The sequence below is a fragment of the Taudactylus pleione genome, unplaced genomic scaffold (assembly GCF_031769625.1).
Source record: "Taudactylus pleione unplaced genomic scaffold, aTauple2 ptg000003l, whole genome shotgun sequence".
Taxonomy (NCBI): Eukaryota; Metazoa; Chordata; class Amphibia; order Anura; family Myobatrachidae; genus Taudactylus; species Taudactylus pleione.
Window position 1 is genome coordinate 618119 of NW_028284406.1, and position 26191 is coordinate 644309.

At 48.0% G+C, this 26191-nt stretch overlaps 2 protein-coding genes across 11 annotated transcripts in view; one reads left to right on the top strand and one right to left on the bottom strand.

Annotated features, from left to right (window-relative positions):
* The first annotated feature begins 226 nt into the window (after positions 1 to 226).
* Positions 227 to 7659, top strand: SPACA9 (sperm acrosome associated 9). 3 transcript variants are annotated; one of them, XM_088451499.1, is made up of 5 exons: positions 227 to 283; positions 2814 to 2972; positions 4442 to 4644; positions 6013 to 6215; positions 7531 to 7659. In XM_088451499.1, exons 1-5 carry the CDS (start codon positions 263 to 265, stop codon positions 7533 to 7535), a joined length of 591 nt encoding a protein of 196 aa, XP_088307625.1. In that variant the 5' UTR covers positions 227 to 262; the 3' UTR covers positions 7536 to 7659. The 3 variants fall into 3 exon arrangements, with proteins under 3 accessions (XP_088307625.1, XP_088306598.1, XP_088307240.1); XM_088450472.1 differs by having other exon boundaries at positions 6013 to 7659; XM_088451114.1 differs by having other exon boundaries at positions 228 to 327; positions 6013 to 7659.
* A 320-nt stretch (positions 7660 to 7979) lies between these two features.
* The window catches only part of TSC1 (TSC complex subunit 1), a 70026-nt gene continuing 51814 nt past the window's right edge, over positions 7980 to 26191 (bottom strand). For all 8 annotated transcript variants that reach the window (XM_088460583.1, XM_088460603.1, XM_088460619.1 and 5 more), the window contains 8 exons: positions 19112 to 19155; positions 17900 to 18066; positions 17628 to 17810; positions 17431 to 17541; positions 15460 to 15582; positions 15087 to 15274; positions 13797 to 13955; positions 7980 to 11230 (listed from right to left, as the gene is read on the bottom strand). In XM_088460583.1, coding sequence (XP_088316709.1) covers positions 10780 to 11230; positions 13797 to 13955; positions 15087 to 15274; positions 15460 to 15582; positions 17431 to 17541; positions 17628 to 17810; positions 17900 to 18066; positions 19112 to 19155 — 1426 coding nt within the window. In that variant the 3' untranslated portion in view covers positions 7980 to 10779. The remainder of the gene's footprint in view (positions 11231 to 13796; positions 13956 to 15086; positions 15275 to 15459; positions 15583 to 17430; positions 17542 to 17627; positions 17811 to 17899; positions 18067 to 19111; positions 19156 to 26191) is intronic.

A 26191-nucleotide genomic window follows, 5' to 3' on the forward strand; every position in this document is an offset into this window, starting at 1 on the left:
AGAATGGCGCTAAATAAAGTTCATAAACAATGTGTTCTACGTTGACAGCGATGTAAAGACAGTCTCGTAAACATAAAATACAACTATATGCCACAAACGGCCCTCACTTTCCTCAAGAGGCAGCAGCCCCAGTGTGTACACAGAGGTTGTGGACACAAGCTGCAGATTACAGAATAATCACAATCGTCGCCTAGCAACAAGCCAAACAATCACACTGGGCTCCACACACAGGCAGAGAGAGAGAGAGATCATCATTACCTCCATGCTGCAAAGACTCCCAGAGGTACGTACGCAGCAGCAGCTCTGAGCTTCAATTACCTGCCCCAGGTAAGGAACACAGTACACGCAGCATTGCTATTTGGGATTGAGTTATCTGTGCCGGTGTAACAGAATAGAAGTTAGGTTGTTTACTGTCTTATGTTCAGGGGCGTAGCTCTAATGGGTGCGGGGTGAGCGACAGGCGGGCACGCACATCGTTCGCCGATGCATGTCAACAATCGTTATCGTTCATATCATCCAGAAAATCTGACCGTGTGTACCCTCCATTATCTGTCCGTTGTCTCCAGTGCGGAGCCGGCACTGCAGAGCAGCAAAATTCACTGGGACAATGGCGGCGGACCCGCGCATGCGCAATACTGCTGTCCCCGGGAAAACAGCGTGGGCGACATTTTCCCGGAGACCCGGCAGGTATCGTTTAGTGTGTGCGGCCAATCTGTGCGCTCCCGCGGTTGTTAGCGATATCTTCCGGTCAGCCGTGCTGCACCGGACGATATCGCATACGGTGCCGTGCAAGGTAATGAAGGACGGAACGAGGGATCGTTCTGACGTGTACCGCAGGTGCGATATGTCAGCCAGCCAGCCACCATATCATCCAGGTACACATCACTCCAGTGTGTACCCAGCATAAGAGTGTTTTACAAATGATTCTAAACTTTGACAAGGTGTAAAAAAATAAAAATAAAAGAATATTGTTCCGATCCGCGTTGCGACAATACAGTATATCGTAAGACGGATGCAAAGTGTGTACCCAACTTAAGGAAGAAACTCCCCCTCCCCTCCATTGTGTGGATAAGTTGTCAACTTCCCAGCTGGGGTCCTGTTTTACCCCTCCTCTGGAGTATGGGGTCTATGTATGAATAACCGTAGTACACCCCCGCGATTATTGACGCTTTGATCAATGTCTTTTACTTAATTATGGAAGCTGTTTATTAAAGTTCTCTTGCCTGGATAGTAGCTCCGATAGGATGATGTCCCAGCTAACGGAGGGCGCAAGATGCATCTCCTGCGACAATTACTTCATAGGCAGGGCCACATGGGCAGAAAATGCTCAAGGGACTATACTGAGAAGGGGAGGAGCTGTGACCAGTGTTGTGGGTGTGGCCAGAACCTTGTGGGCGTGTACATTTCCTACACTACCAGCCCCACTGTCTCCCTAAATACATAAAAATTGAAAGATTGTATCATTTGTGAGAAATCTAGAAACCATTGTAATACTTGTGATTTATGGCAGACTGTGTAGCCTGCTGGGCAGCTGCTTATCACCATGCGGTCATGATTCAGGACCTATTTTTATGTGGCGGCCTGGTGCTGTAGCTCCATCTGTCCCAGTATTAATCTGGCCCTGTCCATAGGCACATAGCGGCTAAAATCTCCTTAGCCAATGGGGTCCAAGCTCTGAAAAGGTACAATTTATGGACCTTGGTCCGTAGGACCTGATTAAGAGATGTACTCTAACGCTGCTGTGAATTTCTACGCAGCGGCTGTAAGAAAATATGCAAATGTCGCAGGCGCTGAGATTTGTATTAAGACGCCAACTGGTGGCTTTGCAAGTCTAAGCGACTGCACAAAGACGCAGCATTGGTCGCTTATCAGTCAATAATTGCCCTTCTAAGTAACCATATGATTACACAGCGGGGATGGAGTTGCCGGAGCCATTTTGCCGGTTTACGAAATCACAGTCGCGGGCAGAGACACGCCCCCTGAAAATGCCACCCCCCCATTGCCGACACAAGCGGTCCCTGCCTGCGTCATCGGTAATGAAACTTGACTCGGAAGCAGGTGCAGATCACCGATAATCGATCAACTGCGTAAGCATTGGCACTGCGTTCATTTTTGAATCAGGCCCATAGTGGCCAGACCACACTTCCCTTTGAGAACAATGGAGACTTCGGTCTGCAGTACTAATTCACCTTTTGCAGGAGGTATCTGTGATTTTGTACAGTATTCAATATAAAATACTTTTACTTACACATAAAGCTATAAACCAAACCATACCACACTGCTTGCTCCCATTCACGGTTACAGGACTTTTTTCGGGCTGCACCCACCCTGTGGAATGCCTTCCCATGCACAATAAGACTTTCCTCTAGTCTCCAAACCTTCAAGCGTTCCCTGAAAACTCACCTCTTCAGACAATCGTATCACATTCCAGAACCACCCTCATAACCTTCCCTATCTAATTACTTCCCCTCTATACAGTCCACACAACCTCACTTAGGTCTGCCCACAATATGGCTTCCTCCAGTGTGTAGTCATGTGCACGTTAAAAGATGATGCACCTTTGATGTATCAATAGCACCTGCTATGAAGCTAATATTTGTGATATGGTGATAGATTAAAGACTATGAGGTCTATGTACTAAGCCTTGGAGAGAGAGATAAAGTGGACGGAGATAAAGTACCAACTGATCAGCTACTGTCATTATTCATGCACAGCCTGTAACGTGACAGTTAGGAGCAGATTGGTTGGTACTCTCTCCACAGCTTAGTACATAGACCTCTATATAATGCAAACTTCATCTCCTGTGTCCCCAGAGGATGTCGCATACCATGAATGAAGCCAAGCAGACCCTTAAGACCTCGGAACAACATTATAGACTTTTGCAACAGCAGCAGGCGACTTTCATCACAGCTTTGGAACGAACCCGTGAGAACGCCAATGATAGGGTCAAGGGAGTGAGGAACCTGCAACAGGTAATAAACCATTAGAGAGTCAATATGGATTGCAGGAGTAAAATGGTCATCCCAACATCATCTTAGAACACCCAGCCTGCATACAATACTTGACTGCCCACCAAACTTTGGTTGGCATCAACTTATTTATGCAGTGTAAGTGAAGAGACGCTATATTTCACAGAATAAGGCTCTCCCTTCTCTAGGTGACTAATCTCATTTACAGTGAATGGTAGTTCATTACCTAGGCCACTGTGCAGCCATCTCGGCTCATCAGATCATTTCCCAAGACCCTGTGCAGCAATACTGGTTCACCTCCAGCAACTGGATGGTTCTTATTCATTCCAGCATCCAGCCATTCTATGTCATCTACAATCTGTGACAGTTTATTACCAGCACGGAAATTGAAGGCTAGGAAAACACATCTTCATTATCTCAAGTGAACTATGGTTTCAGATCTTGTTTTCCATCACCTGCAGAAGTCTCTTGTAGGTATTAGGATTATTCCTTATGCTATGGTTACTAATAGGATCAGAGGCACAATCAATATTACCATTAGGAGGTCTGAGAGAATGAAGAGGCGAAAATAAGACAATGCAAAACTATCAATTTAGTATATTATTTTGCATTACACTTTAACAGTTATTTTTATTAAATAATGAAATAAAAGAGGATAAGAGACCCAAGGAAGATCTATTCTGGGAGGCACCGATGGGAAAAGAGGGGCGTATAGTGACTGCACAACTTCAGGCCCTGTAAGTCAGACACAGGTCACATATTTGGAATAACCCTGGTTCAGTCATGATTCTATCAATTCTTCTATGAACCTCTATTGAGTGCAAGGGAAAATTGGTGATTTGGTGGCCTTGAGTTGCCGGTGTGCCGACGTCACTTCAGCCCTCACTGAGAACCGAATTCCGTCTGACTCTCTCCCCCCCCATAATGACGGGAGCAGTATAGTTATGAATTGGTAGCGCTAGTGAGAACATGGTGGGTAGAGGGAAAATACATGGAAATAGCAGAATGGGGAGGAGGGCAATAGTAACGGTGGTGGAATGCACACAGATAATGGTAACCAAAGTAGCTAGATGTGGCATTATACTCCATACTGTCCAAAAGAAATCTGATAGAGAGTTAATAGAAAAATGCCATTGGCCATTAAGCCACATCATTATGACATTAGTGGATGAATAGTACAAGGTTGCTCCTCATGGCCATGTCTGACCCAACTGATCAGCCCAATTTTCGACAACCAACTGTCTGACAGACATGACCTGATCAGTCCACGTGCGGTTAGGCTAGAGGGGAATCCGTGGTGGGACTGAAAGATGAACAGGAAATCATAAGAGGAGAAACGCGTCACGCAGAGTGATCACAAGCGGAGAGGTAGGACAGACAGAACGGATGTTACAGAAGGGTGGGGAGATGTACTAGTCTAACAAATTTATATTTTCTTGCCTGGTAATCATCTTTATATGTGTGAATTGCAGGTGCGTAACTACTTAGACAACCACTGTAACAACAGCACAGACAAGCGCATTCTGTCCCACTTTCTGGAAACCTGTACACAACTGGCAAATCTTTGCGGTATGCTGGAAGCTCTGCAGTCTGATACGTCATCAGCAAGAGGCCTCATAGAGGAGACCACCAATCTTCTCAGTGCCACCAATGACCTGACCTCTCTGAGAGCCAAGTAAGTGAACAGATAGCCACCCTTCTGGCGCATGTGTGACGTATGCAAGTAGAGTATGTTGAGCTCACAATGCTGGTGCTGGGATCCCGACACTAGTGCATCAATGCTTAGAGCACAGGTACTCAAACTCGGTCCTCAGGACCCCCAAACAGTGCATGTTTTCCAGGCCTCCTCACAGAATCACAACTGAGATATTAGCTCCACCTGTGGATCTTTTAAAATGTGTCAGTGAGTAATGGAGTACATCCGTGTACCTGCTGGGTGACCTGCAAAATGTGAACTGTGTGGGGTCCTGAGGACAGAGTTTGAAAATCACTGGCTTAGAGAATATCACCCATGAAGAGGTTATACCTTCAGACAACTCAAGATCTACCTGTATACCAGGGCCAAGACTTCTGGGAAGGAAGGGGGGGGGGGCGTGACCCTGGGGCAAAAGGGAGTGCCACCAATCAGCTTCTACCTATCCTTTTATAGAATGTACTTGATATAGGTTACCTTGATGCTGATTGGTTGCTATGGGTAGTTTCTCCACATGGACCGGTATGTATAGAAACATTTACATTTTGTCTGTCAAATTTAGTTTACCATAGAGTTGTGCCTTCTGGAACATTTTGATTTGTAGACTAAAGGTGCGTAGACACTGAGCGATTTTACTGAGCGATTGCATGATTACGATGTCATAATCGTGCACTATAATGCGGGAAACTACCAGCGATGCGCGCTCCCGCTGTTCGTTCTAGACATTGTCCATCGCCTGAACATGCAGGCCAATCTGTAGATAACGACAGATTGGCCATGTTCAGGAATGATGGAGGGTGCCTACACTGAACGACTGATCGTTCAGTGTAGGCACTACTGGCGAACAGGAACGACAGTACGATTGCGATGTCGTAATCGTATTGTCTTTCCTAATCGCCCAGTATGTATGCACCTTTAGAGAACAATGCTCTTCCTAATCTATACTAGTCATTTCTACAAGTTCACACTTTACTTTAATTGCACGACTCCTTCATATCACCCAACATCGCCAAAAGTAAAGCGCAAGAAAATCAAAACTACTTTAATTTAGGAAAAGAAAAAAGTTAAGTGTTTGTTACAAATAATTAAGTAGATTTGCATTGATGGCGGGTGGACTCCTAAGAGGGTCACCACTTCAGCAACACGCATGAAATAATCATGACTATCGCAAATACATGATACATTGCTGTAGCTATACAACAGGCATGTTCTATGCATCCAAACTCAATGCAACGCAGCCTTTCCGTATGTAATCTCAGGCATCGCTTTAAACGCCCGACGTGCCCACTCTCTGTAATAAGGCATCTTCGGTTTCCTTTCCGGACCATAAGCTTATCTGCTTTTCCACAGATATCCTCATGACGTTTTGAACCACCTGAGCTGCGACGAAGCTAAGAACTTCTATGGCGGAGTAGTGAGCCTCATCCCGATAGTTCTGGATAACATCCGGGAGGCGGTGTCCAGGATGGAGAGTTCACAACAGCAGTCGTGCAATCTGGGGACCAGGAACGCCGCTGGTCCGATAAACAAGAGGTCCAGTGCCACTAAGCCAGGTTATTGTAGTGACAAAGCAAGCACTGGGGTTCAGACCAGAGTCAGCCAGGGAGATTCATCTCTCCAGATAAACAAAACCAATGGCTACCTAGACTCATTCAAACCGGCCTGGAGGCCACCCGGGAGGTCCTATACCACTTAAAAGTCGAGGATCCCCCCCAAAGACACAAGAATCAGATTTGAATTGGGCATATTCTAGCAATGGAGACACCAGCCATTTAGCCTAGTGATTGGGTCTCCTTTATCTATTTTTGTGCACAATTTTTCCTGCTGTGAACGATCACAATACGAAGTGTTATTAGTGGAATCTTTCCCTGGCACCTGTTCTACTGTGCAGCCCAGATAGAGCAAGTACCCAGCTAAAATATTCCCCAAGCACCAAATATAGTTGCCAGATAGGAGGATTTATGCTTAAGGCAGACCTGTATTGTCCCAAGCATGTTAAATGACCTTACAGTAGCCGGACTTGGCCACACATGGTTGCTGGCCAGCACACGATTTTAGCTTACTCTGCCAGCTAGAATCACTAATTATCCTATCATCATGTAGTACCTTAAATCAATAGCATTTAAAAGGTGAAAGACACAAAGCTGAAACTCCATTTTAATATGTCATAATTAATTTATAGTCCCATTTCTGTAGTCTAGGAATTAAACACTGTGGGGTGTATGGATGGTTCTGCGCCATCGATGGATGAGTGGGGGACGTTTCTTTTTTTCCCCATTGACAAGACGGAGCTTATCCCCAAACCCATTTTTGAACGGCCCACGGCCATAGCATGCTTCCAGCAGCTGTGGCCATCCAGGGGGTGCACACCATCAATGGGTCACCATGGATGGTTTTTGTGCCATTGATTGAAAACCCACCGATGGCCATCCCTAGCCCAGCTGCGGGATACCTATTTGATATCCGAATGAAGGGAGGAGAGTGGGAGGAGTTTCAGCCGCCTGCAGGGACTGATTAGATGAGATCCATGTGTGTCTGCAGTTTTCAGCGGAGATGAAAGACTTTCCCTCATATAACGCCACTTTCAGATGGCATTATATAAGGGTTTAAGGATTTTCTTAACCTTTTTTTCCTGTTTGCTTCGATGTTGTAGGAGTTGGGCATTAACGGTGAAAGATATTTGTGCCCTCTTCTCAGTTAACCCTTTCCCTACATAGCTGTGATACTAAAATCACACGTGACTTAAGTGACTTTCATTGCCAAACAGGCCCTTTTAATTCAAGTCATCTCAAAAACACATCGAATTCATTAAAGAGGACCAGTTCCAGTATTGCTTGTAATTCAATCCATGTCATCTCTTCTCTGTAGGGTAAATAGCTGCAGGCTCATCCCTCTGCTGTGGACCATCTTCAGTTATAAAGAACTCTTCACTTACTTGTGCCTTAGATTTGGATAGGTTCTGGAGTCAATTCTAGAATTAAAGCATCTTGAATCTTACATTGTAGGCCTGACGGGTCTTTATTTGGATACACCGCGGTCATACAGTTTGAGTAGACTGAATAAATCAACCTTTCATAAAGGGATCCTTTCACCTTTGGGAACACCGGCCTACCAATATAACACAGCCAGTGGGCCACTGTAACTGCTAATAGCGGATTAGGAAAAGTGCTATATAACCTATAGCCATTAGTAGATTGTATTTTGCTAGTTCAGTAAAAAGCACCATTTTACATATATACCCCCAAGCGAGTGACAAATAGAGATGGTGTTGCACTTCATGCAATAGAAAAATACTTAACAAAAAAAAAAAACAGGAGTTATAGTGCAAAACAATTTGTTTTATTTGTTCACAGTTAAACACAAGCAAATAGTCTTAAACATTTCTGGACATCCTGGTGTAGACTGCTCCAGTCTAACAATCCGTGTCTGCAGCCTGTCCAGCCGCTGGCAGTAATGTGGCTTCCTGTGAATTGTCACCGCTGGACAGTAACACAGTGGCAAGAACTAGACACGAATAGAGGGAATTAAAACAAGGCAGAAAATAAATTTCAGGTCATCAGCTGTTCTGGTCACTGCCATGTTATACCATATAAAAGTATACCAGCCATCTTCAACCGGTGAAAGCAATCTGAGCTCAACCCCAATCAGGGGGAGAGGTTCCGCCCATCCCAACCCCAATCAGGGGGAGAGGTTCCGCCCATCCCAACCCCAATCAGGGGGAGAGGTTCCGCCCATCCCAACCCCAATCAGGGGGAGAGGTTCCGCCCATCCCAACCCCAATCAGGGGGAGAGGTTCCGCCCATCCCAACCCCAATCAGGGGGAGAGGTTCCGCCCATCCCAACCCCAATCAGGGGGAGAGGTTCCGCCCATCCCAACCCCAATCAGGGGGAGAGGTTCCGCCCATCCCAACCCCAATCAGGGGGAGAGGTTCCGCCCATCCCAATCAGGGGGAGAGGTTCTGCCCATCCCAGCCCCAATCAGGGGGAGCGGTTCTGCCCATCCCAGCCCCAATCAGGGGGAGAGGTTCCGCCCATCCCAGCCCCAACCAGGGGGAGAGGTTCCGCCCATCCCAACCCCAATCAGGGGGAGAGGTTCCGCCCATCCCAACCCCAATCAGGGGGAGAGGTTCCGCCCATCCCAACCCCATCAGGGGGAGAGGTTCCGCCCATCCCAACCCTATCAGTGAGAGGTTCCGCCCATCCCAACCCTATCAGTGACAGGTTCCGCCCATCCCAACCCTATCAGTGAGAGGGCCGCCCATCCCAACCCTATCAGTGAGAAGGCCGCCCATCCCAACCCTATCAGTGAGAGGGCAGTCCATCTATTAGTGAGAGGGACGGCCATCGGTTCAAAAGAAACAAGTGACATCACTGAGGTTGAATTTGGTTGTTACTATGTGGGATGACCAGTATACTCACACATGGCATAACAAATCATGTAAAGCTGTTGGAGTTTGGTGGGTATGTGGGATTGGGGGGGTTTGTAGGGGGAGTAAAGATAAATAATACACGCAGCTCAGCTGTAGCCTTATTCCAGTGTTTTAACTGTCCCGAATCATAAATGGAAACATGAAGTGAACGGATTAAATGCAAGATTGCATTCTGCATGTCAATTATGCTTTTCCCATATCCGATACACAACACACTGCAAATCTCCTAAATACAAATACCTTAATGAGGCTCAAAAGCAGGAGTCTGAAAAGTATGGGGCGATTCTAGTTAGTCCTCGTTATTTCCTGCAAAATAAAAGGTGAGCTGAGAACCGTTGTATCTATCCAAACAGACGTTGAAGCTGTAACTAGACACACTTACTACACATAAATTGCAACGTCCAGAGATGATGGCTTATTACCAGAAAACATGTCCAGCAGAGTATATCAGCCCATTTAAGTGTTTATAAAATTACTTTATTTAATAAAAAACAAAAAAAAACAAAACCCTTTCCTACCGTCAAACTTAAGAGAAAAAAAAAAAAAAAAAGTGTGATTTTGGTGTTAATACAGCTATGATAAATCATTATTAACACAAGAAATTAACTTTAGGAGATGGTATTGTGGTTAGAACAGTGACCAACTTCTGATGCTCCTCAAGGTCAACATGACTTATGGCCTAAATAAGATATGCATGGTACATGTGCGTAGTGTGTTTCAAGAGGGATTTAAAACCAAGTTTAACCGCCGTGGAGCTAGAACCTGTATGTGACCAGGGAGCGTTCCCAATACATTGCTGAAAGAAATGATGAAAGAACCAAGAGCAGCTTGCTGCAATGTAAATGGATGCAGGGCTATGGGGGAGTGTGGACACCCACGTGAATACCAGAAATAGCAACAAAAAGGGGGAAGGGGGGGGGGGGGGGGGGAAATCGAAAAGGGAGGATGAGCCCAGAAAACTGTTGGTCCCTTAGGTCATTTTGGCATCCGACTAATATTAACGTTTTAAGGCCACTTCTAGTAAGCAATATGCTGGAGCGAACCGCAGTCGTAATCCAGCATGGTGGGGAAGACACCAGCGATATGTCCTAAATTGCAGAAGGGGTGGGATGACCGGGTATTATTCTACCAAAATAAAAGTTCTTTCCAGTTCTTAAATCTTCAGGCCACCTTGATATGAAGCCAAATATATTAAAAAAAAAAAATGTCAGTTTACCTAAACCAACCCATTACCCACTGATCTTTCCCAACCCAGCGAGCAAGAACAGCAATTAAAAAGGAGACCTTGATTATGAGAACCAAGAGAAAAAGTAAGCGGCAAATGTTCTAGAGCCTGGATTTGAACGTCCACAAGACAGCCATGTGCCCAGAACTGGTCTCTGCAGACAGTAATAGCTGCTCGTTTTACTCAATCGCAGGTCCCAAACAATGGTCATGGTGAGACAGGGGGAAAAGGAACAGAATAGGATTCATGGTAGTGGATGGGGGTGTGGTGATGGTGGCAGACAGGAGGGGAGAGTAGCCGAGATGGGAAAACATAAAAGGTTGTGGCATAAGGAGACACTTTCATCCCTTCCAGTTCCGGTGGCTCGCTACCGTTGCACTGCAGAAGTAGCAAGACATTTATTGAGAGTTCAGACACCAAGGATTGAAGCCAGGAGCAAGGTGAACACTGATTGCTTATCTCCTAACTGTGGTCATTGTGTGTCTCGTCATAGTCCATGATTTGAAAATCCCGTACACACGGAGTTCCTACATTGCTAGCGGACGAGCCCCCAGCTGCGGGCTCGGAACCTGGTCCCTGGCAGAGCTCAGTTTTCAGGATCTCCGAGAGGCTACTGATTCCTTCCTCATCACAATGGCTCTCGCTCTTGTTGCGAAACAGTTCGCGGGCCCGGATACCGAGGAAGCTCTTAGCGTTTGGGTACGAGCCAATAGTCAGGGGGCTGCTGGAAGGCAACTTTAATATCTCCCTGCAGCTAAGAGGCAAGGACGCTCCTTTCTCTGGGGTCGACAGGGCGCTGCTGCTGCTGCCGCCGCTTCTGCTGTGCGCTAAGCCCTTGTTACCATTGCTGCCGTTGACATCTTCATTGATTGAGTCATCAGGACTAGAAACACTGGCGCTGTCGATGCCAAACCTACAACGTAACATATTATACAGTTAAAAAAAAAAACCAAAAAAAACAAAAAACATACTCATCAATTCCTTAACTAAAAGAAAAACAAATATGAAGAAAGATCCAATCAAAAGATCTCAGCCATTCGGTTCATAAGAAAATGCTTATTCGCTTAAATTCTCCAGAGATCGAGGCTGGTACAAGATATATAGGAGAGCTACAGTGAGATTCATCTAGATCAGGCCTGGCCAACCTGTGGCCCTCCAGCTGTTGTAAAACTACTGCACTGCTTCAGTTTTGCTATTAGGGAATGCTAAAACTGTGGCAGGGAATGCTGGGATGTGTAGTTTCACAACAGCTGGAGAGCCACAGGTAGGCCAGGCCTGATCTAGAGGACGGTGCAGAGGACAGAAGTTGCCTGCTAAGGACACCACAGCACCATAGATGGGGACCTGCAACGGTGTTTGTTGGAAACTGAAGGCAGCAGCCACTCTTGGCTTAATACAGTGGTGGATATAAAAACTAATCTGTGAATGGTTTGCATACATGGATTAAGCATTCACAGGTCTTAAAATCAAGCCTCAATTCCCAACTACCAGGCATCAATCTTTTCCGACCTCATATAGGTCTAAATCCAACGCATTTAGAAAAGGACCATCAAGGGCTCATGACGATCTTGCGCTGTGGGTGTTAAACCCTGTTGCACATGGCTGCAGATCTCCAGTTTCGGTCTGTCGCAGGGCAGGTTACTAGGTCTATACCAGGCCTGTATTACAGTACGATAGAGTTTAATGCACATGAAGCGCTACTCGATTTCAGCAACTTTCCACCTCTCCGCAACAACTTCTCTCACCAAATTCTACATGTTCTTCTCCGGATATTGCTGTAAGACATCTTCATCCAATACTATGTCAAGGGTTTTGGTTAAGTGGCGCTAGCTAATGTTTAAACACCACATAGGACCTCTTTGCCAGCTATAGCCTTCTATAAGTTACGGTGGGTACACACTTGTGACATCGTATGATTGCAGCCATTAACGAAGGACAGAACAGTCACTCGTTCCGTCCTTCATTAACATGCATGGCGCCGCATGCTAAATAGTCAAGTTTTATTCGCAGCACATCAATCCTGATGACGTCGTAGGCGACGGCGGGAAAGCGCATATCGTGCATGGATTTGTCGTTCTGTTTTGGCCAAATCGGAACAGCGCTCCAGTGTGTACTCGGTGTAACATCTTAAAAACCTGTTGTAAAATAAACTTCGTAGGAGCGAATCTCGTTCTTCTAATGACTTCCTGACATGCATTGCCATCTGCCACGCCAACTCTAATTGCTGTAGATATTGCCAAGCAATCATACTTCCAATCACTCATCTCTGCTCAGGATTCTAATCCCAAACACTTCTCTTCTCATCCCTCCCACCGACTACCATCAGTGCCCTGGATCTGGCCTCCTGCTTCACTGGAAGGATTGAGGAGATCAGACTGGAAATACGAAGCTCTTTCTCAGCCAGCGACATGCTCATTTCCTTCCCTGGACCCTCCCCCACTTTGCTTCTTTGACACCACAAATAAAAGATGTAGCTGCTCTCATCTTCCTCCTCTACTACCTCACGCTCTCTCCTCTTGATCCTATATCCTGACAAATTAGTCAATCCCTGTCCCCTTGACTCATCCCAGCCTCAACTAAAATGTGTAATCTCTACTGTCACCATTAATTATGTATGCAGGGATCACGCCACGACTCAACCGCACTTTCAAATTACAGTTTTCTCTCGCAGCTGCTCTGGCCCTGCAACTCTTCCTTATACTCAACTCACAAAACCTATTGGACCTATTAATCCCAGCTCTGCTCCCAGCACTCTACCAAACCTGCTGCTCTGACTAATGTGGGGGAATGATTCGATCAGGGCTAAATCTAAGAGCCATTACTCCCTTCTAATTCTCCTGGAACTCTCTGCTGCATCTCACACTGTTGACCACTCTCCTCATACAAACACTACCACAATCCCTAGGTCTTCAGGGCACTGTCCTCTCCTGGTTCTCATCCCACTTATCAGCGTTCATTCTTCTGGATTCACCTATTGTACTCTCTCCTACTCTATCTGTGATAGTATCCAAAGTCTCAGGTCCTCTTATTTACTATATCTAGATCACTTCTCTTGGAAAACAAATCAGCTCTTTCAGGTTTCACTAACCTCTTTATGCCATATTGGTGGCTACTTAAGCTGCATTTCACACAGAATACCTAAAACGTGTTAAGTAACGCGGCATCAGGCCCCGCTAATCTGTGCGCTACAGATTGGCGGGTGCGATTGTGAAGGATTATATTTTACAACGCAAGGCAGACTTATAAGGCGGCTAGTCTAATGTACACTTGCCAACGGGATGAGGAATGCATTATCATAAAGACCAAGAAACTACAGATCAATTCTAATAGAGTTGGTAAACAGTCCCGGCAGGTGTATCTGTCCAGATGGCTGGTAGAACAGGCTAGTTACATATTCGCATCAGCTGGGCCAAGGCCTAGCTGAAAGACCATGTGATAAAAAGGTTATACGTCCACACATGTAATCTGACAGATCTCACCTTTCCTCCGCTACCTCGGCGGTTTCGGCTTTCTCTTCCTGCTTACGGAACAGCCCTTCTCTCTCCAGCTGGCTGTACAGACTAAGGATCTCCACCTCAAAAACCTGGCTTATCCTCTTCTGGGCGTTATACTTGCTCTCTGCAGCTTGGAGCAGCCCCCTAAACAGAGTTCATGGACACATAACACAATTAGAATTCGATACCATTAAACTATTGGGTTTGTTAACATGTGGCAACTTAGGTATCACAATAAGTGGAGAGACCTCAGTGTGCATGTTATGTCTGTGAAGGCCATCTAGTCATAAAAGTGGTGTTCATTCTAGCACCCTGCGCCTGTCACCACCAGTGCAGTTCCTCTTTCCTGAATGGGGTGTCTCGCTACTCTGGTGCTTCTTGCACACACAGGTCTCCATCTTGGCAGTTTGCTGCATCAGCTGAGTGTGCTAGAAGCACCAGAGCAGAGAGCGACACCCCAGGCAGGAAAGAGGAACTGCACGGTTTTGTGACAGGAGCAGGGTGCTAGAATGAACTCTACATGAAGGTTAACTAGCATTAATGCTTTTTTTTTTTTTTAAATCTCAACCACTTCCATTGTACAGATTTCAACAAAAAAACCTTGTTGATATAACACTTCACCAACCCATAGACTCCCTGTTATGGAGGGTCAGTAGAGCATGATGGAGCCTACGGGTGGAAGGGGCGGTTTCGGGTCAGAACTTACCAGCCACTGCTTCCTTCCCTCATTGGCTGGGGCTGTAATGACAAGCCGTCTTAGGGAACACCTACACTTTATTTGGTCAGTTAATAGCACCCCTTAGTCGTGCCAACCCAGCCAGCTGAAAGGGCCTAACAATTAAAACTGCCTGGCCTGAGTTTGTCCTAGAGAAAAGAGAGGCAGGGACTACCACAATGGATCAGCTGCTGTATGTATTTTAATCTAATATTTTTGTCCTATTGGGTAGACCTCTTCTGTTAACTGGAGTGCAAGTTATTGATTTCTGTGGAATGACTGCAAAGCTTTGCAAATATTAAAACAAATCCATATTTCTAAGACGCAAGTGTTAAATATGATCTAGCCTCTGTACCAGTAACCTATACTTTAAAAAGAAAAAAACAAATGAACAAGTGACCCCCTGTGAAGTAGAGTACGTCGAGGCCAAAAATTATAGTCTCTTACTGATTTGATAGCATTCGTTCGCACACAAAAGGCCTGCCTAAACTGTGCAGGCGACAAGTACACAAAAACGCGATTTGAATTCCAGTCCGTAAATCTCCCAAGCCAAAAGTTACCTGTTCTTCACTTTAACATCTTCCAAAAATTTCTTCTGCTCCTGGCAGAGCTGCTCCTTTTTGGCCAGCTGGGCCTCTAGTTCCGCTATTCTTTTCTGAATGCTCTCCAACCTCTGGGTTTGCTGAGCAACCGTCCAGCGAGCTTTCTCCAGTTCCTTCCTAAAGGAGGTCTTCAGCATATCCACTTCCTGGAGGAATTACATTACCCCTGTGAGGTCCTCACGTATAGAACGTATAAGGTCAAAAGAAGTCAAAGCAACAGGTTTCGGGCTTCCGAACCAGGGCCTTTAGCTACAACCTCTACAGCTGCCCTGGTGCGGGGGGATGGGCTGATCAGCACACTGAATGGGAGACGCTATAGGGCATATCCTACCTTGTCGGCATTGGTGTTTTTGTGCTGCAGCTGCTCGACATACAACTCGTTCACCTCCCCCAGGATCAGAAGCTGCCGGTTCAGGAACTCCATCTGATGCTGCACAGACTCACTGTTTGACAGCTTCATTCATGTACAAAGATACAGAGATCAGTTTTATGCATACAGCCAATGTCTAAAAAATATAGAGGATGTCAGCAAATTGGGCAATTTTCAATGTATTTTGCATGAATCAAAAAAACATTAAGGGCAATCAATACTTTTGCACAAAACTGGGTATAAGCAGCCTCCTAAAACACCTTATTGATGGAAACGCCAACTTCACATGCTAGTAAAGAAAATAACATGATGTAGGCGAAAAGGAATGGCGCTAATGCCTCAGATGGATAAAGCCTATATATGTATCCCAATATGTATTTCTTGATTGGGATACATATATATTCTTTATACATCTGGAGGCATTAGCGCCATTCCTTTTCACCTACATAAATTTATTTTGTAATATATTTTGCATTGACAGAAGAAGAGGACAAGTATGTACTGTGAAGACAATCTTACAATAGCACACCGCAGTCACAATTACTTTAAGCCAGAGGATCCCAAATTCCGCCATTACAGTCCAGGTTTTAAGGTAACCCTTGATTTAGCCCAGATGGTTAAATCAAATTAACCGAGATACTAATTAAGTCACCTGTGCTCAAGCATGGATATCCTTAAAACCTAGACTGTAAAAGGCAGAGTTTGCGAACCTTTGCTTTAAGCGATGAGCAGTATGAAATACTGTAAGGGCTCGAAATGCCCCACTACTGCACTAAACTTCCACTCAGATCTCCCACTTGCACCCAAATAGTCTCAAATACCCTTAGACCCCCCCTGCCCCGCAAAAGAAAGTACTCAGATCAGACATTCACTAACTCCAACAGTCTCCCAGATGCCAGTCAACCTTCCCCCTCTTATTGGGGCTCACAGGAGTATGGCGGGAGGAGAGTACCTTGCACCCTCCGCCTCTTCCTCGGGTATGCTGTGTGATCTCCCTGCGGGATGTAGTTCATAAACCGGCGGGTTCGATGCCGCCGGTCTAAATCCCGACTCCTCCTGGCCGACAAGGAACTTAAGATAGGAGTCGAAATGCCGACGCCTGTCTTAATCTCGACACCGGAATACCGACCCACGCCATCCCGATCGCCCTCTGACGGCAAAGTATAATACTTAGCCCGGGGATGGGGGGGGGGGGGGTTAGGTACCTCCCCCCCGGACTTGGTGTTAGGCACTAGGGGGGAAAGGTTAGGTTTAGGGTGTGGGGAGGTTAGGTTTAGGCACCCCTAAAGGAGGGTTAGGTTGCTTACCTTTACCAGTCAGGATTTCGACCTGCTGGCCTGCCGCTATCAGTATTTGATCCGGCAGCTAAACAGCCGCTGGCATTACATACCGATTCCCTTCCTGCGCTGTGTAGATATGACACAAAAGTAACCTGCTCCCTTTTAAGTCCTATTCTCTACTTTACAACAAAGAAAGTAATATATCAGGTCGGAAGCCAAAGGACGGGCGCTTACCAGGCCGCTGGCGACCCACCGCTACTTCAAGTCCTCACAATTAAAAGTTTTAAAAAAAAAACCGAGTCAGGACAGCAGCTGGCAGGTGTAATGAACAGGAACGGAGGAGGTACCAGTACCCAGAAGGTCCATTGTTTTTCCCCCTGAAAACGCTCCTGGATACAGGTTTGTATCGGCTGATTTGTCGATACAGAAAGACATGATAACGACATGTGTCGCGCTTCCACCAACCACACCTGTTACCTGCAACGTCGGGCCACAGAACACAGCTCGCTTTCAGCGCTTAATGGTTCACTTGGAATGTTAGAATGCAAGCTCGACTGGTCAAGGAAACTGTGCAGCAGTGTGTTGTATACGGTGGACTAAGAACGTGAAGATAAAAGGCGGTACAGGACAGAGAATCGTGAACATTTCTAACCTTCTGAGACACCTGGCTGAGTCGGAGCTCAGTGTTGCACACTTTGTTGTTGGCTTGCTTCACCTCGGACCGCAGATCTGCTATCATACTTCGACAATCCTCTAACTTTGTCTGTCGATACAGGGTGAGCAATCAGCATGAGATGTAGTCATTACCACCTAGATTTTCCCCCCCGAGTGATCTCCCAGAGGTCCCACCTGTAATTCCTGGCTCTGATTGTAGAACTCCTCACGGTCCTGCTGGAGCTGCCTGATCTGGCTATGAAGCTGGGTTACCACCGTGTCCTTCTCTTCCTGTAGCCTCTTGTACCGTGCTTGCTCCTGAATGAGGCTTTGTTTCATGGACTGGATGTCTACTTCTTGCATCTTTAACAGGGCTTTCTGCAAGCAAAGAACTGGGTCGTTATGGGGGAGGGAGGGGTTTAAACCTTTAAGCCCTCGCTCCCCATGGCTGCGGAAAGCCTACTCACCATAGCAGCATTCTGTTCCTCGAGTGTCGTCACCTTGATCACCTTGCGCAGAAGACCCCGGTTGCGCTGGGCATGTTGTTGCCTTTTGAATCGCTCATACAAAAGCTGGTTGTGTAAAAGCACCAACTGGTTTCGCAGTGTGTGGATCTCATCAGTTGGAGGAGAACCTAATAAGTACATGCAGGTCCATAAAGACTAGAGTGTGGCAGGAGCAGTTCTACCACAAACAGGCAACCTATCGCTCACCAGCTCACGTGGCACTACAAGCCTCACCACCCTCTGTCGGGCTGATTCCAAGTGCATACAGACATTCAGTTCCACCCAGGTTAGCCAAGACAAGAGTTACGTGGGTCTTGGGGAAAACACTTATGCATAGTTAAAGTACTATGTCCATCTATAGACAACTAACAAACCCCCAAACATGAACACCCTTACGAAGGGGTGAGATTTAATGCTGCATACACACACACACACACACACACACACACACACACACACACACACACACACACACACACACACACACACGGTACGATCTGTACCACCAACGACTTGAAAGATATCTTTTCCAGTGAAGTCATCCTGCCACATCTCTGAACAGGCAAAGTTGACCATATCATGCAAGTCGGCCTGCATGTACGGATGATCGGTATGAAACACCGCCGGTTCAAATATCGACGCCGGAACACCGGCAGCTGAAGATCGACAGATAAAGTATTGTAACTATAACTAAACCTTACACCCCTCAACCCTCCCTTAGGGGTGCCTAACCTCCCTCTAATTACTTAACATTTCCTTAATAGGTGCTTGTTCATACAGAAGTAATGTAACCAGTTTCCATCTCTATTAAATAAATCTAGACTCAATTTCAATAACCTAACACATGCATACCCCAAGGGCCATTCTTGAATAAGGGCCTAATTGGCTCTTAGTAAATAATCAGTGCTCCATGGTTAATCGCCTGTGTTCTTCTCAGTGAGATACCAACTGAACCTGCAGTGACTATAGAAATAGAACACACCCTACTTCTATTTAAGTTACCCTGACATCACAACTGTCCAACCTGTATCTCAGAAAGCTGCTGTGTGAACTACGTTGGGTCCGTTCAGTGATGTTTGATGCTTCAATACATTGAAATAAGTAGTGACAATATTTTAACAACAAACTCTTCGAGCGCTTAGCTCCTAATACATTAAAATAGGTTTATCATACCTCCAAAGTGAGTCCAGTCAGCTGATTTGCTGGGTAAAGGCAACCTATGGAACAAAAAAAAGAAAACTGTTTCCATGCGGTCTGGCACACCTAGATCCTACACCTAGGACAGACACAAGCCCACGGGACTGCCACCACTGCAGTCTCTGTAATGCATTGGTCGTCAGAAATCCATGAAGCCTGAATGCGTTAGGCTCAGGACAAAAACAGAAAGAAGACTCAGGAGGACGCTACTTATGTAAATGGGGAAAGAACAGATAGCAACTGCAAGCGACAACACTTCAAATACATATCTTCTCAACATTAAACATGGCTGCAAATAGTGCAGAGGAATTAGCAAAGCTTGTATAACTGTTTAAATAGGACACGTATGCCAAACAAAAAACCTAGTTAAAGGGCACGCAGGTCCAAAAGAAACAGAAAAAAATATGAGATATGGTAAGAACTTACCCTTGTTATCTCTATTTCTACAAAGTCCATAGGGTTCCACAGGATACCTTGGGGTATAGGTGTGACGTCAGTCGCTGGGCACCATAGAGTTAAGCTTTTCAGCCTCCCAGGATGCACTAGGGTCCACCTCCTATACCCCGCCCCTGAGCCAAGGCACCTCAGTTAGTTATCAAGCCATAGGCCGGAGGAGAAGGAAGAGAGAGAAAAAAGATCTGGACACATACAAGAATCACATTCTCACCAGAGGGAGACGGAAAACCGGTGACCAGAGCAAAGCCCATCTGCAGCACAAGTGCGACGGGGTGGGAGTCCTGTGGAACCCTATGGACTTCGTAGAAATAGAGATAACAAGGGTAAGTTCTTACCATATCTCATATTTTCTACTTCAGGGTCCATAGGGTATCCACAGGATACCTTGGGGATGTCCCAAAGCAGTATCCTTTAAGGGTGGGGACGCTCCTGTGCAGAAAGGAGAATCCGCCGCCCGAAGGAAGCATCCTGAGAGGCGAAGGTGTCAAACCTGTAATACCTCACGAAGGTATGGACAGAGGACCACGTAGCAGCCTTGCAGATCTGAACTGCCGAGGCACCACGTCGAGCTGCCCACGAAGGACCCACAGACCTAGTGGAATGAGCCTTCAGAGAAGGAGGAACCGGTAGGCCTTCATGAAGATAAGCTTCAGAAATAGCCATACGGATCCAGGCTGCCAAAGTTTGCTTTGAAGCAGGCCAACCCTTTTTACGGAAGCCATAGAGGACAAACAAAGCGTCCGACTTCCTAAACGAAGAAGTGCGGTCAACATAAGTCCTTAAGGCCCGCACAACATCCAAAGAGGCCTCACCCACGGAAAGACCCGGTGAGTTAAAGGCCGGAACAACGATTTCCTCGTTAACATGAAACTGGGAAACAACTTTGGGAAGGAACTCGGGCCGAGTGCGGAGCACTGCCCTGTTCCCATGAAAAACCAAGAAAGGGGGTCTACAAGAAAGAGCCCCTAACTCAGAAACACGTCTGGCCGAAGCAATAGCCAGAAGGAAAACAGTCTTAGCTGTTAGCCATTTAAGATCCACTGAGCCCAGTGGTTCAAACGGCGGTCCTTGGAGAGCCCTCAGGACCACAGCCAAATCCCAAGGCGCCACAGGTGGAACAAAGGGCGGCTGAATGCGGAGAACACCTTGCATAAAGGTGCGCGATTGTAGCAATCCTACGGTGAAACCAGACAGATAGGGCCGAAACCTGTACCTTCAAAGAAGCAAGGCGAAGCCCATGATCTAGTCCAGCTTGCAGGAAGGCGAGAATCCGAGACAAACGAAACTCCCGCGGTGCATAACCTCTCGGTCGACACCACTGGAAGAACGTATGCCACACGCGATGGTATATCCTCGCGGAAGACTGTTTCCGAGCTCGCAACATGGTACGCATCACAGAGCTGGAAAACCCCCGGGACCTCAGCATGCCACAGCCACGCCGTCAAAGACAGCCGAGTCAGGTCCGGGTGAAGACAAGGACCCTGAGACAGAAGGTCCGGTTGTAGCGGCAACCTCAGAGGACTGTCCACGGACAGACCCTGAAGGTCTGAGAAGCAGTGCCGTCTGGGCCACGCGGGAGCTATCAACAGGAGCGTCCCTCCTTCCTGTTTGAATTTCCGGATTACCCGTGGAAGAAGGGAGACCGGAGGGAACAGGTATGCGAACCGGAACGTCCACCGGACGGACAGAGCATCCACCAGAGACGCCCCTTCGTCTCTTGTGCGAGACCCGTACACCAGCAACTTGTTGTTGTGCCGGGACGCCATGAGGTCGATCTCTGGAAGACCCCACCTGTCCACCAGCAGTTGAAAAACAACCGGGTGCAGGGACCATTCCCCCGGATGAACGTCCTGGCGACTTAGAAAGTCCGCCTCCCAATTTAGCACTCCCGGGATGAAGACCGCTGATATGGCCGGAAGATTGCGCTCCGCCCAAACCAGGATCCGAGAGACCTCTACGAGAGCCGCCCGACTGCGAGTTCCTCCTTGCCTGTTTATGTAGGCCACGGTGGTATCGTTGTCCGACTGGACCTGCACCGGGTGACCCTGGAGAAACCGACGTGCCTGCTGGAGAGCATTGAAGACCGCACGGAGTTCCAAGATATTTATTGGAAGCTCCGCTTCTGTCGGCGTCCACCTGCCCTGGAACAAGTGTGGACCCGAAACTGCTCCCCAGCCCCGAAGACTGGCGTCCGTTGTCAACAGGACCCAATTTGGAACCCAGAACGGACGTCCCTTGTTGAGGTGGGTCGTCTGTAACCACCACGCAAGGGACAGGCGAACCTCCGAGGTGAACACAATCGTCTGGGACTTCAGAGACTGAGGCAGCCCGTTCCACTTGGACAGGATCAGGTGCTGCAGAGGTCTGGAGTGAAACTGGGCGTATTCCACCATGTCGAACACCGACACCATGGAGCCCAGTAACCTCATCGCAGAGTGTAGGGACACCCGGCGGCTGTGCAGACAACTGCGCACCCTTGACTGTAAAGCAGAGATCTTTACCTCCGTCACGAAGATCCTTTGCTGTCCCGAGTCCAATAAGGCTCCAAGATGCAGAATCCTCCGAGATGGGATTAGAGTGGACTTCTGCCAGTTGATTAGCCAGCCGTGCCGTTGCAGCAGTGCAATGGTCAGGTCCAAGTGGCGTAACAGGAGCTCTGGAGATCCTGCCACCAATAACAGGTCGTCCAAGTACGGCAACATGCGGACTCCCTGCAGCAGCAGAGAAGCCGCCATGACCGCCATCACCTTGGTGAAAACACGTGGTGCTGTCGCCAGGCCAAAAGGTAACGCCCGAAACTGGAAGTGGTCGCTGCGGATTGCAAACCTGAGGAACTGTTGATGGCGCACAAGAATTGGAGACATGCAGGTAAGCCTCCTGTATGTCCAATGACACCATGTAGTCCCCAGGTTCCAGCGCCAGAATGATGGACCGTAGGGTCTCCATCCGAAACTTCGGAACCTGCAAAGACTTGTTGAGTGCTTTGAGGTTGAGAATCGAACGATACGACCCATTGGGTTTCTGTACCAAAAAAAGATTTGAATAGAAACCCTGGCCCCTCTGGGAGAATGGAACAGGCACTATAACTCCAGCCTGGAGCATAGTGTGCAATACCTTCCGCAGCTCCGTAGCCTTGTTCCGGTCTGATGGTAGACCCATGGTGAAGAATCGAGCCGGGGGTCTGTGCCGGAAGGAGAGGGATTATCCGTGGGAAACCACCTCCAGAACCCAAGTGTCTGTCGTAGTGGCCAACCAACACTGGGCGAACTGCAGCAGGCGGCCTCCCCAAAGGGAGGCCCGGACCGTCAGGCCGCAGGCTTGTCATCTGGCTTGGGAGCCGGACGTCTGGTACTCCATGCCTGCTTCCGGGGCTTGGCCGATTTCTTAGGGCCAGCCTGTCGAGGAAACGACTGTGGTTTGGGCCTGCCCTGGGCCCTAGATGACCGAAAGGACGATGGTCCAGAACCAGAAGGAGCAGCGGCCGACGGGAGACAAGCCGATTTGGCTGCCGCCAGCGTGGCCACAATCTTATCCAGATCCGGACCGAAGAGAACTTCTCCGGTAAACGGCAACGCCTCCAGACCCTTTTTGGAATCTGCGTCCACCTTCCAGGATCGCAGCCACAAGATGCGACGAGCAGCCACCGCTGCTGAAGAAATTCTAGACACCAGAGTACTAATGTCTAGGGCCGCCTCGTTGATATAAGTGGCCGAATCACGGAGATTACCAATCAACTCCGCCTGTTCGGCCGGACAGTCGGAATCAAAAGAAGCCTCTAATGAATCCGCCCAGCGCTCCATCGCTCTGGCAACCCAGCAAATGGCCATAGCCGGCCGTGCTGCCCCCCCGGCAAGGGAATAAGCGGACTTCAGGCAGATCTCCACCTTGCGGTCCGTAGCATCCTTAAGGGAGGACATAGATGGCATCGGCAATGTGGCACTACGGACAAGACGGGTCACGTGAGAATCCACCTGTGGAGGGGATTCCCACTTTGCAAAATAATTATCCGCGAACGGATAAGCCACCGCCAGGCGTCTCTGCGGCTGGTATTTTTTGCCAGGCTGTTTCCACGCCTCCTCTAAATGGTCCACCAACTGACCCGAAAGAGGAAAGACTGTCATCGCCCTTCACATCTTTGAAAAAGGCATACTTAGATTTAGCCGCTGGGGGAACTTCGTCCTCAATCACCAAGGCTGTGCGGACCGCCCGAATAAGTCCAGGAATATATACTTTGGACTTGGCATCAGCGTCCTTAGTATGGAGAGGTTCCTGATCGTAAGGATCCAGAATCTCCCCATCATCAGACGTCCCCTCGTCATCCTCATAAGGAGCCGACAGAGACGCCACCGGCCATTTATGCGGCCGCATCACAGACTCCCCTTGCAACACATCCGACAAGTGCTGTACTGAACTCGTCAGGGAGTTAACCCACGCTGGCTCCTGAGAAACCGGGAGCGGGGAAATAGGGAGACTGTGGGGTACCACCAATTGTCGTGGGAAACCCTGCATGGGTGACGACACCAGTGACTGCTGGGATAAACCCATCGGTGTAAACGCGGGCTGCGGAGCTAACTGGCCCACTAAGGCTGTAAGCGCCTGAGCGAAACAAGCCCAGGGCGGCTCCTGTACCGGTGCTGTAACCGTAAGAGGCCACGCCATGGATAAACACTGCCGGCAAAGGCCCTCCGCGCTACCCTCCCCCTCCGCTAACGGTACTTTACACATAGTACACTGTAGCCGGAGGGGAAAATCACTTTCGGACATGATGGCACCACGTATGTGACCTCTCTCACCAATTATATCTTAAATAGGCGAGAGACCACCCTGCAGCACCGCACCGCAAGGGCTTAGCAGAAAGAACAGGGACAGTAATAAAGCTGACAGTTTAGAGAAAAGTTACAGGCAGCAGCGCTAGCACAGTCACATACAATGCAGAGAAATAACAATTCCTGCACTAACAGCGCTGATCACTCAACTACACAGACACAGGGCCTGGTAGGACACAGCGCAGCATACACAGACCTGACCACAGCGGAGGAGAGGTATGCGGGGGGACCCAGACCACGATGCTTCCTTCCAGGCTTCCAGCAGCGTTCACCATGCGTTCTGGAGAAGATGGCCGCCGAGGAGCAGAGAGGAGGCTGGCCTGGGGGAGGAGCGCTGCCACAGGACCAGTCGGCAGCGTGCAGAGAGGGCTGTGTGCAGTGGGGGAGGCGCCGGCTGTGAGACAGGGAAGGCGCACTCCCCTGGCATGCATTTAACCCCTGGGACGCCGCAGCGCTACCGCTCTGCTGCGGTCCGCTGTCCCAGGGGGTAGTGGAAAGCGCAGGTTGGTCGCCTGGCTCCACGCTGCAGCCAGTCCCCAGGGAGCCCCCTGCCTGGGGACTTAGGGCCATGTGACCAGCGGGGACCCACCACGGGACCCCGCTGGTTACCCTTGTACCCCTTGGATCCGGCCATGGTCCGGAACATCTGGGGTCACCGCTAGCTGTGACCCCAGATGCTCACCAGCATCCCCGGATTGGTACCGGCGGGGGTGTAGGGAAGACAGCATGGACGTCAGGACTGACTGTCCATGCTGTACATCCAGATGTGCAGCCACAGCCGCACTGAAGAAAGCTTCAGGGGCTCTTCTAGCCCCCACTACGACAGGTGCACCCGACTCCGGCCGGGCACCAAACTAAACTGAGGTGCCTTGGCTCGGGGGCGGGGTATACGAGGGGGACCCTAGTGCATCCTGGGAGGCTGAAAAGCTTAACTCTATGGTGCCCAGCGACTGACGTCACACCTATACCCCAAGGTATCCCGTGGATACCCTATGGACCCTGAAGTAGAAAAAAAATAATAAAAAAAAAAAAAAGTATAGCAATGCATAAGGGGAGATTTGTGCCAACCTCCGATTTAGTGCACTAAGCCTCAGTGTCGCATGCGAGACCTTGTTACATAAGACCTGAATTCCTTTTCACCTGGCATTAAATTACTATTCAGAGAAGCAAAACAAGATAGCGTTTCACACAATGAGCAATGGTGGAGAGGTCTCAGGAACTTCTGGCTCTTAATTTCAGGGCCATGAGTTTCAACGGGATTCATGGTAGCAGTATATATATTTCATACAACTTTGTCTGGGAAAAGCAACGCACACTTAGTTCACGGTAAAACTTCCAGGGATAAGAGAATGTAAGCTCTATTTCAGGACTACAGTAGAATCACCCACACTTGTGATTGCTTTCACTATGACCAACATCTTAATTTTAAAGAAAAGAAAATCTTAAGAGCAGACAATCGATAGGAACTAGAAGGGTCAGGCTTGACTGATGTGGCTCGTGTCTAATCCGCAGCCTATTCGGCCAGTGGGTCAGATGCCAGCCAGGGCATTTATACCTAGATCACCATTTTACAGATTGCCTAACAGGCTAAATATCTTCAGTACTCCTCTCCAATAGCCGCTGCCCCTCTCCAATAGCCGCTGCCCCTCTCCAATAGCCGCTGCCCAGGCAAAACTTCTTTAAAAACTATTTGTTGATGATTTCATGAAAGGGATATAAAAAAAAACTAATCAGGAAATGTGGCCCTGCATTTAGACAAGGTGAAAACAAAAAC

Coding starts and splice junctions, on each gene's coding strand:
- SPACA9 (XM_088450472.1), top strand. CDS start 263: ATGCTGCAAAGACTCCCAGAG. Junction 2,973..4,441: donor GAGTGAGGAACCTGCAACAG/GTAATAAACCAT, acceptor TGTGAATTGCAG/GTGCGTAACTACTTAGACAA. Junction 4,645..6,012: donor CTGACCTCTCTGAGAGCCAA/GTAAGTGAACAG, acceptor GCTTTTCCACAG/ATATCCTCATGACGTTTTGA.